The sequence below is a fragment of the Pyrus communis genome, chromosome 14 (assembly GCF_041283825.1).
Source record: "Pyrus communis isolate YQ-2024b chromosome 14, ASM4128382v1, whole genome shotgun sequence".
NCBI classification, from domain to species: domain Eukaryota; kingdom Viridiplantae; phylum Streptophyta; class Magnoliopsida; order Rosales; family Rosaceae; genus Pyrus; species Pyrus communis.
Genome location: NC_142578.1, coordinates 7,568,836 through 7,590,144, shown reverse-complemented (window position 1 = coordinate 7,590,144; position 21,309 = coordinate 7,568,836). Strand labels below are relative to the sequence as shown.

General features: G+C 36.5%; 1 protein-coding gene, 2 long non-coding RNA genes and 2 pseudogenes across 3 annotated transcripts; 3 read left to right on the top strand and 2 right to left on the bottom strand.

The window, feature by feature from the left end:
- The first annotated feature begins 2,248 nt into the window (after nt 1–2,248).
- Nucleotides 2,249–2,615, top strand: LOC137746540 (mitochondrial import receptor subunit TOM7-2 pseudogene; annotated as a pseudogene).
- Nucleotides 2,616–4,328: 1,713 nt separating this feature from the next.
- Nucleotides 4,329–13,095, bottom strand: LOC148691165 (uncharacterized). The gene is made up of 2 exons (XR_015956012.1): nt 13,042–13,095; nt 4,329–4,734 (listed from the first exon to the last, which is right to left on the bottom strand). It is a non-coding gene; the product is annotated as an uncharacterized LOC148691165 (long non-coding RNA).
- Nucleotides 13,096–13,285: 190 nt separating this feature from the next.
- Nucleotides 13,286–14,646, bottom strand: LOC148691164 (uncharacterized). The gene is made up of 3 exons (XR_015956031.1): nt 14,312–14,646; nt 14,048–14,138; nt 13,286–13,947 (listed from the first exon to the last, which is right to left on the bottom strand). It is a non-coding gene; the product is annotated as an uncharacterized LOC148691164 (long non-coding RNA).
- Nucleotides 14,647–17,038: 2,392 nt separating this feature from the next.
- On the top strand, nt 17,039–20,939 carry LOC137712953 (subtilisin-like protease SBT3.8). Its single transcript, XM_068452163.2, has 9 exons — nt 17,039–17,382; nt 17,624–17,715; nt 18,010–18,107; nt 18,191–19,017; nt 19,149–19,234; nt 19,448–19,693; nt 19,785–19,899; nt 19,963–20,152; nt 20,279–20,939. Exons 1-9 carry the CDS (start codon nt 17,263–17,265, stop codon nt 20,848–20,850), a joined length of 2,346 nt encoding a protein of 781 aa, XP_068308264.2. The 5' UTR covers nt 17,039–17,262; the 3' UTR covers nt 20,851–20,939.
- LOC137712300 (subtilisin-like protease SBT3.6) overlaps nt 20,853–21,309 on the top strand; it is a 28,523-nt pseudogene continuing 28,066 nt past the window's right edge.

The following is a 21,309-nucleotide window of genomic DNA, read 5'->3' as shown; positions in this document are numbered from 1 at the left end:
TTGTGTTCCTTTACCAGCTACTCTTCGAGTTTTGAGGCAATTGCTAAAGGAAAGGCCATAATAAATGTATGGTATACCTAATTCTTTCCGATTGGCTGTTACAATTTTAATCATCTAAAGACAATTAGCATTTAAACTTGGAGACAAGATATTGGCACTCTAGCCACTTAGTACTATAATCTAATGATATTCCTTTCACTTCTAAGTGAGAGAGGTCTTAGGTTTGATTTTTGCCAAATGCGAGTTTGTTGTGAGGTTAAACTCATCTCCTCCTTGTATATATCAAAAAAAAAAAAAGAAAAAAAAAAAAAAGAAAAGGAAAAAAGATATTGGCACTCGAAACATTTTCACCCAAAGCGCAGCACTGAAATGGTCCAAACCAAAAACACTGAACAAATCCTGATCATGTTGCCCAAAACACCAAAGGAAGCGACACCAAAACCATAGTTTACGATGTATATAGGGAACTATGTTGCACTTATTTTCTTCAAGTATTGTTTATTTAGCTAGAATAAGGGTGCAAAATTTTCGATCCTGCAATTAAAATTTCCGATCCGAACCCATAATTTCGCAAAGAGATTATCAAGTGCTAGATGAATACATTTCTTTAGTGACCAATCTCTTGATCTGGAATAAATACGCACAAATTCGCAAATAAGGAAAACTCAGACATGACTATCACAACACAAAAAAAACTATAAACCACCAGTGTAAATATACCACAAAGATGACATACATAACATACCCATCATCGTAGCCACAAAACCATTCGCAACAATAGTACGTATAATAGGTGCACTAAATTTGTACATCAAATTTGTGGCATAAATATAATATTTGTAATTTAATTCAAGTTGGAATTGGATTAATAATTATAATAAAAATTTATATGGTGCAGAATGTGTCACTTAGTACTACGATATAGTGGTATTTTGTTCACTTATGAGTGAGAAGTCTTGGGTCGAATTGCGTGAGTGGTGAGTCCGCAACCAATTTAATTCCCTCATCCCTAGTGTAAATAGATTGTGTAAATCCTAGTTAGATTTGGGTTTTAGATTCTCATTATTCTAGTGATTCTTTCCTATTAGAATTGTAATTACTTGGAGGACAAGTTACTCCTTTTGCTCTTGGTTTACTATAAATTATTTTTTTGCTACACACATAAGAAACAAGATTTTGAGTAGGGGTGGGTTCTGTTTCATTCGGTTCAGTTTTTTTTTTTTTTTTTTTTTTTTTTGGTTTGGTTTTGTTCAGTTCGGTTTCGATACGGTTTTTGTTTTTTATTTTATTTTCTAAAACTTGATCTTTATTAATATGGAGTATAGAAAAGAGGCCTGCATTGGTAGACTAACAATAAGAAAAGAGGCCTGCATTGGTAGACTAACAATAAGAAAATGAGGAAAGTGGGAAATGGGAAGTGGGAAGGTAGTTGTATATATACAAGATCATATAAACCAATCTTATTCTACCAAGAATCCTAATTGCAAAGAAAAATTATCACTGTATCCATTCAAAAAGTAAGCAAATAGAGAAGCTTTTCCAAGTTCCAAAGCCTTCCTAAACTTTCCTCTACAACCAATGAAATATACTCCCTAATTGAACAAAGTATACTCCTTGAAAATGCCCTAGGTTAGTTTCAAACTTGGCAACAAAGTTTCACAAAAGAAACGTCATGTACATACATTAAAAAAGTGTAAAGGGATTCGGTTCGGTTGTGTGAAAGTGTTCAAGAATTATCACTTTAGGAAAAAAAAACTTGATGTATAAAATGTTGAGAATCAAGAAATCTAAGAGTAGCAAACTAAAAATTACCTTAAATAGAAATGATAAATGAATAATAAAGAATAAAGTATAAGCGTGTAGCAAGAGATAAATAAATTATAGTCTAAGAGCAGTTCCAGCGTGAGAACCCTCCCCCCAAGAATACACTATGCTATCCATCTAGTGAACAGTAATTGCCCTTAATGAACAGTAATCACCTTTTGCATCTCCACCATTGCATTTCAATAACCCTGGCAATAAGCAATAAAATATTAATATTTTTTTATTTATAAAATATTACAAAATAATTATTTAAAAAAAAAAGTAAAAATTAAAGATTAAAGATGCAAATTCCATTGAAAAGTTAATGCAGCTTTTCACATTTTAACTAGTCAAATTTTTACTAAAGTTTTCATCTGTAAAACAGTTTGCTCAAGCAATTGACTAACCAAATCAAAACTCGCACAAACCCCAGAAGAAGATTTCAATGGTGTCGAGAATATCTCCGAAGAGCAAGGGCAAGACTCCGGCGAAGCCCTCCAAGGGCTCGAAGGAGAGCTCAGTGGCTCAATCCTTCAAGGAGCGGAGCACGTAGGCCCTGAAGAAGGCCAAGGTCGTCACCCACTACGGCTTCATTCCCCTGGTCATCATCTTCGGCATGAACTTGGAACCCAAGCCGCAACTTTTCCAACTTCTCAGCCCTGTCTAATCTGATCCAGGTCGGATCATCCATTTTCCGTGCTGGGTTTTCAGTATTGTTTTAATGGGTTTTGTAATTGGATTTGAGGAATTTCATATATGCTTTGCTTAAACTGACGAATGGGCACTTTTCATTGAGGATGTTGCCTTTTGTTGTTGGATTTATGTTGTGTATAAAATTTGGGGTTTCTGCTTCGTCGCCGCCGTCGATCCACCGTGAGACAACGACGTCGTTCAAGAACCATGAAGGTTGAGAAAGAGAAAGGGAAGTTCGGCCCGTCCATCACGTGGTTGACGTCGCCCAGACGTTAGCTTTGCGTCACATGCCCTTCGGGTTCTCGGGCTGGCAACTCTTGCCGGGCCTCTCCCTCGGGCTCGTTCGGGCTCCATCGTCAGCACACGCTGGACCAAGTTGCTCGGGCTTTTGGCCCTGTTTGAGAGCCAGTCCACTGGGCTATTGCCCACGGTGGAACTGCTCTAAGAAGAACAAATTGCCACATATGTGAGCATTAACAAGAGCTTCAAATAAAAAACTTCATTTTAATCCTTGGCAAAGATGACTTTTAGACTAAAATCATGAGCAAGATCAAAATCTAATTTTCTTCCCTTGATACATTAATCACCTCATTTATTAATTATATTTTTGATGTTTTAATTATTTCTCTTTTTTCTTCCTAATTTTAATGTATTAATTTTATTTCATTATAGTTATAATTTTCATTTCATTCATCGTAATATTATTTGTTGTAAACATTTAGATAAACTAATTTTTATTTTACAATATATTTTGATATACTTTGTCTTCTTCATTTGGGTACATTAAATTCATTATAATACATTTTGGTGCATACATTTAGGTACACACATTTGACACACCCCAATCCGGGATGTTTACTAGGACTCCGAATTGAGCTGTGTTGGCCGACACCTGGAAGGTGACGAAGCGATAAAATGTAGTGATGTGGAAAATGTAAATAAATTTAAACCTAAAAGTGCCTAATCGAAGGAGAACATGATTGAACCCTTTTCATACGTGATGGTAGAGCATAAGAACAATACAATAATTAGGGTGAGGGTTATACCACTAAGGATAACCATCTATTGAGATCTTGCCAAAATCCTCGTTTACACGTAAGCACAACTACTAAACTTAGAGGATGATGAAGTCATAAGGTGTAGTGTAGTGGAAGAGAATGTGACTACTACTTTTAGGAGTTCTGTTACTCCTAGGATATGACAACTCATACCCACAAGCCTATACTCACCCAAATGATGAGTACAACATCGAAAGGAAATCTAGGAATTAACGTTGGTTGGAAAGTACCAAGGCTAGAGAAAGAACTTGCTAATACTTTACTTTGGAAATGAACTTATACGAAAGTCAAAGTTCTTGCCTCTAGGGGCATTTTTGTAAATTCATACTTTTAAAATTAATAAAAACTTAAAATTAGGGACGGGTTGTCAAACATTTCAGTACATACATTTCAATATAAACATTTAGGTACATTAATTCAATATAATATATTTTGGTACATTAGTTTAATATAATACATTTGGGTATATACATTTCGGTACACACATTTAGGTACATTAGTTTAATATAATACATTTGGGTATATAAATTTCGGTACTAACATTTAAATACATTAATTCAATATAATACATTTCAGTACTAACATTTAGGTACGTTAATTGAGTTTTCCAAGTTTGAAGAATGTTAAATAAAATTAATAAATTTTAAAAAAACTTTTGCTTGGTCAAAATATATATTAAAATGTGTATATTAATAAATTTAAATATTTAAAGGGAGACATTGAAAAAAATACACATTAATTATTTTGACTGAATGATACATCAAGGGACTATAATCAATATGTAATCTAACGTCAAATTTATTTTAAATTTCAATATTCTTCAATGATTAAAGTTAGAAAATCCCTTAATAAATTATAGTCAAAGAAGATGAGCGATTTTATTTCATTTATTTTTTTATCGCCACCACCCATTGTATGATCCTTAAGATGAGATCATGAGATGACCTGTACTTATGTAATTAACATTCACAAAAACAAGTGCCACTTTTACAGTTGATATTTTTGCAGCCACGAGGACAAAACTCTGTCGCATCTACTGCTTCAACTTGAAACTCTTTTTCTTTACTCCCACAATTTACAGCGGATGTGCATACACCATGTACACATTTGCCAGTCGGACCGCAGTCTTCGTTCCCCACACACAGAAAATGGGATCCTCCATAAACCTTCAACAGTGAACCTACAAAATGCAACAGGTTAATATATATATATACACACACACATACTATTCCATTGGCCTGCACCTCCTGTACCAAAACTATAAACCAGGCTCACATATATTTGAACGGTTTATGCTTCAAAACATCAACCACAAATTATTTATAAAAAATTAGACAAACCTAAAACTGGACATCCAATTGTACTAAAAAAACGAACATAGTGTTTCTTGAAAACACTAAAATAACTATAATTTCATCCAATGATCATATATATATGGCTTCTCACTTGAGTGATTTTTTCCTTTTTACATATAATCTTTTAGAGAAGACTTAAAAGAGAAATGATATGAAATTTTAAAATACAAAGCCAAGTGAGCCCTATGAGAGAGAGAGAGAGAGAGTAACAACTTGTAGTGACAAAGAGGAGCAGCAAAAGTGTCAATTTGATAGTCGTCATGTTAGGTTATGTGATCAATCAAAAGTTACGAGAGAAGATTTTGCTTGTTGTATGTAAGTTTGAATTTGTGAGAATCAATATATAGGGACATAGAATTGAGCTAATTTAGCAAGAATTATATTCCTAGAACGAGAGTTGGTAAAATGGGATTTTGTAGATTTGTTTGAAAGGTTTTTCCTATTTAGAAGATATTTTCATTCCATGATAAGATTTTTTATTTTCTACATTGACATTTTTGCTATATATTTTGAAAAGGTCTATACTGAATTACTTAAGAAAATCTCAACATTCTTAAATTCAACGAAAGTTTTAGAATGTTAGGAAACTACAAAAATACTTTTAAACCTAATTTCAAATATGGGAGCTCTATCTATATAGATACCCATTTATTTGAAAAGGAAAATAGGTTCATTTCAATAAATATCGCAAAAAATATTAACGTAATAAATAAAAACCTCATCATAAATGAATTCTCTTGTAAATAGGAAAAACCTAATTTCGAAGTGATACAAAATCTCGTGTGAGCAATTTTCTTCTAGGAACGAAAATATTTCTAAATTTGCTAAATTCTATGTTCCTACATATTGATTCCCACAAACATCAGCTTAGACCATCTTCAAAGGAAATATCAAATTATAAGAGTCAAATTACAATTGATGACTGATATGTTAATCTGAAGCCTTATGCCAAATTTTGTATTTCTCTAACCGAATTGTCAAATATTATTTTATTATTTAAATAAAGCTTTAAATGATTGTAATTATTATAAAAATGTTGAAACAAAATTTTATAGTTGAAATATTAGTGGAATAAGGGACCCACTACTAAAATGAATTAAAAATAAATTTGACATTGATGTCAAATTTGACATCAAATATTAAGCCTTCAAGTAAATAACACTTCGGTTAGAGAGACTTTTGATGTCAAATATGCACAATAACATTCCACCTAAGATTTTGACACCTCCCTTAAAAATGCTCTTACACACCAAAATCTAAAATCTTCCCTCATAGGTTTTGACTGATTACATAACCTAAAATGACATCGATCAGGATGACTTTTGCGCTGCTCCTCTTTGTCATTACATGTTGTTAACACCACCATCCACCCCCCCCCCCCGGCCCCCACCCCCCGGGGGGCCTCTTTTCTCCTCCTCCTCCTCTCTCTCTCTCTCTCTCACACACACATATATGTGTGTGTATGAGCTAACTTTTTTTTTTTTTTCATGTTTGCTACATATATAGAAGGGGCTAATGAAACAGTATTGGCCTGAAGGTGTCTGGAGAATTTTTTTATTCCATGTTTTTTCGGACAAAGAGTGCAATCCGTAGGGTTCAGTGCAGGATTGCAAATGCGTTGGTGGGAAATGCGCATGCCCTCTTTTGGATCATAAACAAAAAGAGTTCCATGTTGAGCAGTAGATGCGACAGATTGTGCTTATAATCGTGGCTGTGCCAACTGAAAAAATGAAATCTGTTTTTGGAAGTGTTAATGGAGAAATTCATGTTTCCCCGTGATCTTATCATAAAAAGTAATTTTGTTGAATTTGCCAAAAACACTTTAATAAATGGTAATACAACTTCCTAAACCATCAAAGCATATTAAACAACGATTCACAAGTTCCCACCCAGCCGCCTATATAAAACACAATTTATAGAACACCAAATTATCACAACCGATTAAACCATAAAATTCTCAATTAATTATTGACGGAATTGCCAAACATCAAAAATATCAACAGCCTTGTTGAATAAATCCCCGTATGCAGTTGATCATTATGGAGGATACCAACTACCAAGTTCCATGTTCGATGACGACCAATGCAATACGAGGGTTCACAGCAGAAATGCAAAGGGTAATGCTAGGGAATGGAAGTTGATTGAATTACTACTTAAGTATTATTTAACCTGCTTATTTCTTATTGGTAACATGCTATTTAGTTTGCAAATTTAGTCTACAAATTTAGCATATACCTCGCATTAGCCAAATGCAAATGTTTACTTCAAAATGCAAATTCAAATGCCCCGTTCATTATAATAATAAATTAGAAAAATAGATTCATGTTAAAGCACTAGATGCGAGTGTTAATTAAGTCAATAAAGGTTGCCCCAAAATGAGTATTTGAGCAGGCAAATATTTTGTTCCGTTTATACTCAATGACACCACATGATTGTACAAAAGTTTCGGCAATGCCGTGAAATATGACACTCCGTCGACCCATTTATAAGTTTTTCGGTGATGATGGCCTTGACCTTGCTAGTTACGTACATCACCAGTTGAATGGTGTTTGCGATACTTTTGGAAATCGATTCAATTCATGCTTCTATTTGCAATAGAAAAATCATTGGAGCACCGTTGGTTTATTTCTGTTGATTTCTTGCTGAGTTTGATAAGGGTAATGGTGACAACAATGAATGGAAGAAAAGGGTGCCCCAATTGCTCGGTTGGACATTGTTTTGGAAGGTTCGTTGGGTTATTGTTGCAACCCCTCTAATTGCTAATTGTCTCATGAACAAACCATATAAAAGGCCAACCGAACATTAGGGACACCAACTCTAACTATCGCACGACCATCTCTTGTAGTCAAACGTTGTAGTGCCAAAAGCCTGAGTACCATGTCCAATTGCATATATTGGGGATCAGAACATGAACTGCTTTCTTATAAAACTCGGCAAGAAATTCAGTGGACAACCCAACCCAACGGGAACTAACATCACAACCTTCTTCCAGTTGGATGGAACTGACAATAATGCCCTTTTAAAAAGCAGTTGAGAGTATATATATTCACCAAAAACATCTGATTCTTGTAGAAATGTAGCCTTTACCTGTCGAAGCAATATCAGTCTGGAAACGGAAGGCCAGATGTGAGTCAATTTGGTCTTCATTTGTTAGGCAAGACAATGAAGAGAAAGAACACCAGCAAGAGAAGGGTTTTACTTACTCTTAATTGCTTACAGCTAAGCACAAAAGACATCTAATTGCCTCCTCTCTTCTTCAGAGGTCTCCATTGGATTTCTTCATTGAAGAAGACTGACTTACGTGAACGGGTTCACCGTTGCCGTAGTATCATGTTCCAATAAGGATTTGAATGTGTGACCCTAAAAATTATAATGCCTACATGTTGCATAGGTTAAGTAACTATGAGCTAATTACATCATTCTTGTGAATGTAGGTGTGCCAACTCACAACCGAGCTTAGTCGCATAAGTAGAATAGTTGTGCTGATGGCAGTGTCGAAGTCTGTTGGAATCCTAACCTCTTGCTCATCCTCTGATACATTAAGAGTTATGGATGAAGCAATACATGCGGGGTTTTTTAGTGCATCCACATTTGGTAAGCATGATCCGGACACTAAACTAGTATTATGGCTTCTGATCGTACAATCTTCACATCCACTTCCAAATAAATTATCCACTTTACTGTGAAATTGCTTCCCATACCCACCCTTATCAATATAAGGAGCATGAGTAACGACTGATGATGTCTTGAAATGTAATGGAAACTAAGTAACTAAATTTTCTCCTAATTTCTCTGCAAATCTAATAAAAAAAGTCAAGAAAATAGTTTTGCTTCAATTGAATTTTAATTAAATATGTACAACTCGGCAGTGCTTCTAAATTTCTAATAGACCATAACTAAATTATTGACAAAATGTAACTAAGAGTACCTTATTTATACAACTTTCAATAAAAAAGAATATTTAATTAAGTGCTCTGATTCTTATGTTTCAGCAAGGAATTGGCCTCCAAATTTATCGTATACAATTGTAACACGATTTGTCTAGGTTTGCAGCCAAGCTCACGAAGTCTCTAGCTCAAAAATTTGTAGGTGCAATAAAGATGTGTGGTTTGTAAATTAAGATATGAATGATTTTACTTAATGTTCTGCTTGTTTATTTCTCATTTTTTAACATATTGGTCAATCCAAAGCTGCCTGAGATAGTTTGCATCATATCAATTAGGATACACAATCTGCAAACAATTAGGAGTTAGGATTATCTTGTCCTTTCTCCTCATTCCATCTCCAATATTATTCTCATCAGTAGCATGAGCGATGGAGTTATCATAGGTAGGTATACTTGACTCAGGTTGCTCTCCTTTTCTCACTCTCATGCAAATAGACACACATACCTATGCAATTGTCTATTAGCACAATCACTCAATGAACCAAAGTAGGTAATTGGCTAGTGTAGGAATCATTTAATGAAAAAAGGCTGAGAAAACTTCCACCCAATTGGAAGAATGCGAGTATGGAGACAAATCCAATGCTACAATACATTGCAATCGAAAACTCATTGGAGTTTAGTGGTTCATCAATGAATTTCTTGTAAAATATGGACCATTGTTTAAACATGAATTCATGGATCCTAGAGATGTAAATGGACATGGTACTCACATTGCTAGCATCGCAGCTGGATCTTTTTGAACGATGTTAGCTTTAAGGATCTTGGTCCCGGGGCAATCAGAAGGGGGAGCCCCAAATGCTCGGTTGGCCATTTACAAAGTTTATTGGAATCCTGACCCTTTGCTCATCTGCTGATATATTGAGTTATGGATGGAAAAATACATGAAGGGGTTCATGTGTTGTCACTATCAATTGGAGACCCATTACCCCTTACCTTTAGTGTCGATGATGTTATTGGTATCGGTGACTATAATGCTATGATAAGGGAAATTATTGTCGTCTGTGGGGCTGGAAATTGTGAACATATAACCCAAAGCAGTCGTAAACACTGCACCATGGATCATAAATGTTGCAACAAGCTCTATGGATCGAGCTTTTCTGACTTTCATTTCCTTAGGAAACAATAAAACTTTACATGTCTGCAATTATAACAATGTTCGGTGTCGAAAATTGAGCAAGAATATTGGACAATCATCATCACAATTTTTCTTTAAAATTCTTATAGGGTCAATCTCTATTTACAGGTCCAGAAATTGGATTTACAGGCTTGATATACTTAAGGTATCTTCTCTTATTTTGTACTCAAATATTCTCCTCTAATTTTATATTCGACGTACTTTATAGTTATCCTAAATTTATTAATCACGGCCCATTTTCAATATTGTTATCTGTTTACCGTGTGTGTGAATCCTTCTCATGACATAATAAAACCATGGTAGCTCAAAAGATAATTCTCTGCTTCTCAAGTTATACGCAAGAAGTTCTGCAAGAAGCAGGTAGTGTTGGCCTAATCATAGCAACGAACCCAACTAATCTTATGCTTCCAAGTGACGATGACTTTCCAATTATTGAAGTTGACCATTAGTATGGAACCCGATTACCATCTTATATCCTATCTACCAAGTATGTAACATTTGGCAATTAATTAATTTTACATACTTGGTAGACATGATATAAGATAGTATTTGAGTTCTATCCTCACATCCAACTTCAATAATTGGAATGTCATCGTCACTTAGAAGCATAAGATCAGTTGGGTCCATTGCTATAATTAGACTGACACTACTAGCTTCTTGTAGAATTTCTTGTGTATCGGTTGAGAAGCAAAGAACCACATTTTCCAGCTACCATGGTTTTATTATGTGATGATAGGGATTCACACACACGGAAAATGAATAACAATATTAAAATGAGACGTGACTAATAAATTTAGAATGACTACAAGCACGTCGAGTATAAAGTTAGAGGGAAATATTCCAATATAAAGTAATAAAAGATATTTTGAGTATATCTTGCCTGTAAATCCATTATGGACTACTAAACAGTGATTGACCTTGCAAGAATATTGAAGAAAAATGGTGATGATGATTGTACAAAATTCTGGCTCAAATTCCAAAATTAAAATTTGCTATAATTGCAGACTTGTAAAGTTTTATTGTCTTCTAAGGTAATGGAAGTTGGAAAAGCTCCATCCATGGAACTTGATTCAACATTTATGATCCATGGTGCAATATTTATAATTGTTTGAGCAATAGGTCCACCATTTCCAACTTCACAAACGACAATAATTTCCTTTATCATAGCATGATTGGCATCGATAACAATAGCATTATCGACACCAAAGGCAAGGGGTAATGGGACTCCTATTAACAACGACAAGACATGAACTCTGTCATGTATTGCTTCATCTGTAACTCTTAATACATTAGCGGATGCAGAAGGGCCAAGATTCCAACAGACTTTGGAAATGGCCAACCGAGCATTTAGGACACCCCTTTTGATTGTCCCGAAACCAAGATCCTTAAAGCTAGCACCGTGCAAAAAGATCAAGCTACGACGCTGGTAGTCTGTGTACCATGTCCATTTACATTTGTAGGACCAATGAAATCAAGTTTAAAAGATAGTCCAAATTCTACAAGAAATTAATTGATGAACCAACAAACTCCAATGATTTTTCAATTGAATGTATTGTAGCATTAGATTTGTCCCGTACACACACCCTTGCAATTGGGTGGAATTTTCCTTAGGCCTTTTATATTAAATGATTTTGACACTGACCAAATACCTACTTTCGTTTATTGAGTGATTGTGCTAAAGAACAATTTGCATGTGTATGTGTGTGTGTGTCCGTTTGTACGAAAGAGAGAAAAAGAGAGCAAGCTAAGTCACATACATCTATGGTAACACCATCACGCATGCTATTGTTGAGAAGAATATTGGAAGTGTAATGAGGAGAAAGGCCAAGATAATCCCTAACTCCTAGTTGTTTGTCGATTGTGTATCCTACTTGGTAGGACTCGAACAACCTTGGGCAACTTTAGATTGACCATTTTGTTAAAAAAAATGAAGGATAAACAATCAGCACATTAAGTAAAATAATTCATATCTTAATCTACAAACCGCAAATCTTTATTGCACCTAAAAGTTTTTTAGGTTGAGACTTCGTAAGCTTGACTGCAAACCTAGAGAAACCGTGTCTTTTATTGTATATGAGAGATTTGGATGTCAATTCCTTGATGAAAGATAAGAGTTAGATCACTTAATTAAACATGCATCATTGAAAGTTGTATAAATAAGGTACTCTCAGTTACATTTTATCAATAACTTGGTTTATGGTCTACTAGATATTTAGAAGCACTACTGAGTTGTACATGTTTAATTAAAATTGAATTGAAGCAAAGTTGTTTCTTGACTTTTTAATCAGATTTGCTGAGAAATTAGAAGGAAATCTAGTTACTTAGTTTCCATTACAATTGAAGACAGCAGCAGTCCTTGCTCATACTCCTTATTTTGATAATGGTTGTTATGAGAAGAAATTTTACAGTAAGGTGAATAATTTCTATGGAAGTGGATGTGAAGATTGTAAGGTCAGAAGCCATGCTATTAGTTTAATGTCTAGATCATGATTACCCAAATCTAATTGATGGATGCATTAAATCAGCCTGGAGTTGCAAGTTTATCATGCAAACATTTCAAGTTTGATGCTTCAAGTTCAAGATGTTGCTTCAAGAGTGAGGAGGCCGTGAAAACTACTATTATAAAAGGGTGGATCAACTGGAAATTAACTAAAATAATTACTTTCCCAGCCAATGATGCACTCTTCTTCTTTGTTAGTGGTGGTTGTACCTCAAAATTTAACACGTATTAGCCCCGTTTACGAGCTAATGTATATGTGAAAATTAATAAAATACTTAAGACGCACTTTATCTGAGCCTAATTCCTTGCTGCAACGTATGAATTAGAGTACTTACCAAGTATTTTACTGATAATTGTACAACTATTCTTTTATATTTAGAGTTAAAGCTAACACAATTGTTTCAAGTTGGTTGTGCGACTCTCTTGCTTTGCCTATGGGTTGCTGGAGTTTGAGTAGATTGAAATAAGCAGATTTCAAATTTATAATCTAGCTAGTGTTATGGTTGGTAGCAATGGGAAAAAAGAAGGCAGATAGTGATAGAATTTTTTACCTCAGGAGAAATGGAGATTGCAGCAACTAATCTGCCGCTTAGGAGGAGCAGGCTGTTTGAAATGGTACCAGGCATGGTATTTTGATTAATAATCTTCGTTAAAGATTGAATCTTGAATAATAGGATTTAAGGAAAAACTGAAGTTCTTCGAGAGAGGGAGTTGAGAAGTCAAGAGTCTGTGTTTTTCATTACAGAAAGCATAAACTTTACAAGGACTATATCAGACTTTTTCTGATCACAAAACAGAACCTACACACTAGAGGCCTAGGAACTCTTCTCCAGCCATTAATGGACATTGGAGGATATCATCCATCCACTTGGAAGAAGATGGGAAACACAGTACAATTAAAAAACCAGATGAGAACCCAGCTGTAAGAATTCTAAAAACAGAAACTTAGCCGTTGCACATTTTGAACCAAACGGCTACTTGCTAAAAATAGCAAGTTCTTCACCTCTTCGATTTCAGAGTTCTCTTCACTTCTTTCTGCAGGATTGTCATCTGCAGTTCGACATTAAGCTTGTATGCAGCTTACATCTCAACACAGGCTTGGTCTTCCTTTTTCTTTCTTGTTAGTACTTCAAATTGTTTTGTTGGCAGGTTGATCAAACTGCTCAAAGAAGTGATGGCTGGGAGCCGAATTCTGACTTTTGATGAGACGAAAAAGGGATGTGGCCGAGTTACTAAACAGTTGAGAAGGTCATCCTCACTCATGCTTGTTCATTTGATTGGATATGGCAACTGGAAGTAGAGATGGTGATGAAGCTGCTCCGCATCCATGCTGCCCACATTTACATGATGAATGTGTAGTCTTAATTTAATTTGCTCTTCAGATCTCAAAGGTTCAGGGATAAGGTTGTTTGCAGTTTTCTCCATGTTCTGTTACTTGTCATCGTTTGACCTAACTTCTGTTTGTTTTGTTGTAGATGTGAAGGAGATAAAATGAGGACTATGTCCATATATAAGATCGGACGAACTGAATAGGCAAAAAATATAATTATAAGTTACCTTCCGACTACGGTGGCAAGCAAGTCATGGTGTGAATCCACGATCACTTCGGGATGTCATGTTGCGTCTCTCCCAGATAAACAGTGTGTACCTGTTAAATGAGAGAGATAAGTTAGAGAACTGAATTCCGGCTTCTGAAAACAAAGAAGAGGTGTTTGAGATATGTTGATGCATATGTGGCTATTTTCTGTTTTAATTTGCCCTGGTATTAAGACAACAGAGAAGGCATAGGACTAGAACAAGTAGCGGACTCGTGCTGCTCACATTTCCTCTTCGTGAAGTCAACATCTTTGTGTGATGGCAGAATCGGAGATATCTAACAAAGCCCTCTCCGCCCATCGGAATAGGAAGGCGAAAGCCTCCTCCCCGGCTCTCTTCCAAAGTTGTAAATAATCTACTGACCAAACGCTGTAGGGGCCGGACGGCTCTACATTCAGGCAGATGAAAAGGAGGAAAAGGTTGATGAAACTGGAGGAGTGAGGCCGTCAAAGCTTTAAAGACACGGTAAATTTGGACTGAACCCTAATTTTTCTCATGCTTTGATGTTGAGAGAGATTTGGAGAGAAGTGGTTTGCTATTGCTCTCTGAAATCAATTGCTTTTCAGCCAACTCTACTTTCTAAAAAGAACAAATGCAAATATCAGAAGAAACGTATAAGAGAGAAAGTAATAGCTTGCATGTGACATGTTCTGAAAGTTTGCTAAAAGAATTGAAAGGACAAAAGAGTAGTGGTACTGAGAAGGAAATTTTTTTCCAGATGACGGGTACAGCTGCTGAGCTGGAGTTCCTTTCCAATTAAATGATGTCACATATCCCACTACGGCGGTATAGATTAGTTTTGTTTAATAAAAAATAAGAACAAAAACTCAAAACTTGTAGAAGGTGTAAAGTCACCATCTCCAGCGGCCGATCCCCACCACCAACGGCCACTCACTTCCGATCGATGACGACGATGAAGATTTCAGCTTCCACGAGGACCCCACCGACCACAGCGCCCCCACGCCGCACCATCCAGATCCGGACAATTACGACGATCTCGAGAACTCATCCGATGTCAACAAGGACGCTTTCAGGAGATGGATGGCAGGCTTGGCAGCCCCCAGACTTCTAGCTGGGCTGATGCCATTTTCGGTGATGGGTTGATGCCATTTTAGGTTACGGAGCAAAATTTGATCAAAACCCATGAAAATGCACGACGGAATAGAGAGGAATCTGTTTTCTTCATTTAATTAATTTAAATTATATTCTTAGAATAAATATTAGTTGTCATTGTAAAAGATGATGTCGAAGTTGTCAACCTAAGTGCTAACTCCAAGTCAGAAAGTGTACCAGTCACTTGAAAAATTTCTCGTCTCTTTGAAAAATTTCTCCTTAAAGAGGGGGAAGTAGCCAATTTGGGATTCCTGGATCCAAGTGATCGGAATTGGGTCCTCTTCGAGGCAAACTCTCAGGATTCTTGGGACCCTTGAGATCCTCTAACACGAGTTGTTGAATTTCGATTCAACGGTTACAATTATTATAACTTTTAAAGGAGTCTCTATTTGTAACCGTTAGATCGAAATCCAACGGTCCGTATTAATGGATCCCGAGGGTTTGCCTTGGAGAGGATCCAATTCCCAAGTGACCTAATACAGCTGGAGTATCCACCGAATAAATATCTGACACTTGGCAAATCTATGTTCTATTCAAAGTCATGCTTTTTTTGGTTGTGTTAGAGATAATCTATTTTATACTATGAAGAGAATCCTCATTGTCAATTTTTTTCTCTTTTTTTTTCTATTTTACCCTTATTTTTTATACACAATATTGACCAAAGGGGGGCAAAATAGTACTTTTGTATCTTTTGACAAAATGACAACCGTATCTCTATTTTACCCCTTTTTTTTTTTTTTTTTTTTGGAAAATGACAGTCATACACTTATTTTTTTCAGTTTTACCATCACTTTTGATACACAATATTTACATAAAAAGGACAAAACAGTAATTATGTAATATTAAAAAAATACACTTATTAAAAAAAATTGTTCACACATATAAAATATATGCTCTCTGTTAATGTCTATTAAATATCTGAACCTGAACGGTTGGAAAAAGAAGCTAAAAGTTTACCTCCCTCAATTTCTCAATCAAAGCATATTCTTCCTTGGTAGATTAGCAGATCCGCCCAACTACATTAATAAAAAATGAATTAATTTTCAACAAAAAGAAGATGAAATAAAAAGAATATCGTGTATGAGGTGGAGATCCCAGAACGGGGAAAATTTTCCCCTAAAGTGAATGGATCAGGATCCTCTCCTAAGTAATGGTGAGGATCCTCCTGACCAGGCTCATCGAGACGTTCAAATTTTATTCAATAGTTATAATTATTATAAGTTTTAGAGGGACCCCCTATTTGTAGTTGGATAAAATTTGAACGGTCTGATACAATTATTAAAAAAACTGTTGGATATTAAACATTATAATATTATTTGTTAAAAAATAATAAATAGTTTGAATAAAAAAATAAATTGTTAAATGTTCCGCGCAAATTAGAAAATTTTCAGTGTATACAGTTCAAGTACATAAATTGTCAAAATATAAATGGTTGAATACTTAAAAAAAACTTTCAACCATTTATACAATGATAGTTAGTGTATGTGTTCTCCACGTAGTATAAAATTTAAAACCTAATATTTTGTGACCTGTGTGCTTTATCTACTTACAGTTATGTCATAGCAATTAACAGGCTGTTATCGTTTTAGAAGTGGCGCAAACTGCGAAGTGTCTATATAATGTTAGTCACGCTATTTGGAAAAAAAGGTATTTGGGTTCTTTAAACTCAGAACTCTAAAAAAGAGTAACAGAGAAAAACCCTAGTCTTTGTGAATAGAGTATACCTGTTTTGTTTTTAATCAGTTGATTTGACTCCCACCGACACCATGGATTCCCATCAATTGAAAGTGAGATATCTGCCAAATCTGACATATATATGTTTGAAATGTCAAAAGAACGGAAGGGAGAGAAGTCCTAGAGTTTGGAAGCTCTTCTGGAATATTAGAATAGTCTTCAAAGACTGCTAACATCAATTATCAGTCACCTGATTTAACAATGAAAAGTCATATAATGACACAAGAAAATGTTCTTCGGTTAGCTGCAGCTTCATAAATCCGTCATTCGTATATAATCAAGAGGGAGGGGGAGAGAGAGAGAGAGAGAGAGAGAGGGAGGGAGGGAGAATGGGTTTCCTTTGGCTGAAAGGTAAGAGCAACAAGGCTTTACTACTTGTGGCAGTTAGTTTTCTGTTAGTTTTCAATGGCAAGAACACTCTGATTGCACCAGCTGATGCCAAGAGTAGAGTAAGTATATACTGCTTCAAAAGCTTGATATCTGTTTCTCTCTAATTTCAGCAATTTTGGTTGGGAAATGAGTTCCACACACACCTTTTCCCCTTTTGCACACTCTTATTTATTTATATCTCTGGATTCTCTTTTGGATTTATTCGATTCCAAAGCCATAAATAGACATGAGTGTGCCGTTGGAGAAAAATGGCGTGCAAAACTTTATTACTATAGTATTTACTTTCTATCCGATGTGTAGCTGCACATAGTTTATTTGGGTGAGAAGCAGCATGAGGATCCTGAGCTTTTAACCACTTCACATCATGAGATGTTGGCATCAGTTGTTGGCAGGTACAACAGTTAATTTCGCACATAACATTAGTCCCTCAAACTACTTCAATCTTCTCCACAAAGAATGAGTACTTAAGTTTCAGATTAAGCGGCTTGAAGTCGCACAAACAAAGTTTTGATTTCTTGAATAACAACTTGTTCAATATATAGACATCTGTAGAGAAAATAGCTTCATTCATGGTTTTGCTGCTTTTCAAACTTAATTGCATGTCTGAAGGTGACTTAATTTAGTCTCTAAAGGTAAATATCTAAAAATGGTTGCTAATTATGCGTGGTTTAATCCATACGTCGCAGCAAAGAAGCCGCCATTGATTCAATGGTTTATAGCTATAGACACGGCTTCTCTGGCTTTGCAGCCAAGCTTACAGAATCGCAAGCCAAGAAGATTTCAGGTACGTACTTTTGAACTTACAATTATCTATGCCCCAAAATTTTCGGATCATAACTAATGATTATATTCCTGCTGTCCTGTTAGAGTTTTCTGGAGTTGTTCATGTCACGCCAAATAGCTTTTACTCACCACAAACTACTAGGAGTTGGGATTACCTAGGCCTCTCTTCTCATTCCCCCACCAATTTGATGCACGAGACCAACATGGGCGATGGGATTGTCATTGGCATCATGGACTTCGGAATATGGCCAGAGTCGAAAATGCTAAATGATGATGGGGTTGGGCCAATCCCTACCCGTTGGAAGGGCCGATGTGAATCAGGAGAGAGCTTCAATGCCACAACACACTGCAACAGAAAACTTATAGGAGCAAAGTGGTTCATAGATGGCTTCCTTGCTGACAATGAGCAACCATTCAACACAGTATTTCGGGAGTTCTATTCTCCGAGAGATGGAGCAGGACACGGAACACACACTGCCACAACCGCTGCTGGTTCCTTTGTGGCCAATGCAAGTTACCAAGGGCTTGCCCTAGGAGTAGTCCGAGGTGGTGCACCACGGGCTCATTTGGCCGTGTACAAGACATGTTGGAATGTGCTAAATTTCGTGTGCGCTGCTGCTGATCTGCTTAAAGCTTTTGATGAAGCAATATATGATGGTGTAGATGTATTGTCGCTGTCTATTGGCAACTACAATCCTAAGTTTGCAGAGGTTGATAAGCGTGACGCGATTGCCACAGGGTCATTCCATGCTGTGGCCAAAGGTATTACTGTTGTTTGTGCTGCAGACAATACTGGACCTGCTCCTCAGACAATTTCGAATGTAGCACCCTGGATCATAACCGTGGCAGCTACCACGATCGACAGATCCTTCCCCACTCCCATTACTCTCGGGAATAACAAAACTCTACTGGTAACTCATACAAAATTTGTTGCAAATTAACTTCTCTAAATTGATCATTAATATGATTTTCTTTTTCTGATTAAGCATTAATATGTTTTCTTTTTTTTTTTCTCCATTGATTTGTTTGAAAAATATTTTAGGGGCAAGCCATGTTTGTAGGAAAAGAGGTTGGTTTCACTGGTTTGGTGTATCCACAAGGCCCAGAACAATTCCCTACAGCATATGGGTAATGTATTTATTTGCTAGTGATGTCGAAGAGAAAAGTTACCTAAAACCACTGTGACGGTATCTCAAGCTAATCATACACAGCAATGTTGGAAAGTTGAAATGCACAGCAGTGGGTGATTGGCTTGGATACCACCATACTGGCATCCTCGTTGTAAGTAAATTCCCCTTGGCATTGGGAACCAAAATCATAACACAAAATCCTCACTTGCAGTGTCTGCGAGTCCCTGACACTTAATACCACACATGTGGCTGGAAATGTAGTCATTTGCTTCACAATGATGCCTGGGCCAGCACAAGTAACCAGTGCTGTATCTGCTGTTAGAAGTGCAGGCGGAGTCGGGGTGATTATTGCAAGGAATCCTAGTAATCTCTTTGGTCCTTGCAGCGATGACTTCCCCTGCATTGTAGTTGACTACGAACTTGGCACCGAGATAATGTTATATATTCGTTCCACAAGGTATCTTGATTTTTACACCACCACAATCATTTTAGAATCAGTATTTTCTTTGTCAAAAAAATGTGACAAGGTTGTTCTTTGTGGTACACAGATCTCCTACTGTAAAACTGAGCCCTTCTAAGACACTGACGGGGAAGCCTATAGCGACTAAAGTTGCTTACTTCTCTTCTAGAGGACCTAATGCCATCGCTCCTGCAATTTTGAAGGTATAGTCCTGTTAAGCAATGCACTTTTAGATTCAGCTGAATATAGCTTTTTCTTGGTCGCAGCCAGATATAGCCGCGCCTGGTGTGAACATATTAGCAGCCAGTTCGTATGATCCCGCTATGGATGGAGGATTTGCCTTGCTATCGGGGACATCAATGGCAACTCCCCACATTGCAGGCATTGTGGCACTTTTAAAATCATCGCACCCTGGTTGGTCCCCTGCTGCAATGAAATCAGCACTAGTCACGACAGGTTGATCTACAACCATAATAGTTAGTGTCCAAGCGATTAGCAAGTGTCCGTAATGTAGTGAAATTGGATGGTTTTGAGATTAGGTCAGCACATTAATAATAAAAAAACTTTTTTCTTCTTTTACAGCATGGAAGACTGATCCGTTTGGAGAGCCAATCTTTGCTGAAGGGACAGGGCAAAAGCTTGCGGATCCATTTGACTATGGAGGAGGATTAGTGAACCCGAACAAGGCAGCGAATCCTGGCCTCATATATGACATGGGCACAAATGACTACATAAACTACCTTTGTTCGTTTGGCTACAACACCTCAGCTATTTCTCTGCTTGTTAAACAAGCAACATCATGTCCTGTTATAAAGCCTTCAATTCTTGATGTGAACCTGCCTTCCATTACAATTCCAAATCTAAGAAATCCTGTAACACTCACTCGAACTGTAACGAATGTTGGCCCTATCATCTCAACATACAAAGCCCAAATCGAGCCTCCACCAGGCATCAATGTAGTTGTAAAGCCAGAGGCATTGGTCTTCAACTCGACAGTTAAGGCACTCTCCTTTACAGTTGCGGTTTCCACCACCTACCAAGTGAACACGGCATACTTTTTCGGAAGCCTGACATGGACTGATGGGGTGCATGCTGTGTCAAGTCCCATATCTGTGAGAACACAAATCATACAATCATATACTGATGACAACTGAAAATGGATCAAACTCATCCAGTAAATTGTAATAATGCAGATACATGGTTGAATAATCGAATAAGTATAATAACAGTGAATATTTCCGAAGACTAGGTCTGCTTCCCTTCTCTTTTGTGAGCATAATTTGTTGATTATATAATTCACAATTGAAATAAGATGAGGGAGTATGAATGCTTGATGAACAACTAACTTTTCCAAGGTCATCCTACTCGAGAAAATCTTGGATGTCACTTGTTGTGTACAATCATATGTTCATCTCTTATCACGTGAGATATACACATGATTTTAAACCTTGAAAGGCCGGCGACTGTGACAAATGTGGGAAAAATTAATTCGAAGTATACGGCATTGGTGCAGGCACCTCCTGCTGTCATGCATAATAATGACAGTTCAGCCTCGCTGTGGCTTTAATATTTGTGGCAGTTAGTTTTCTGTTAGTTTTCAATGGTCAGAACAC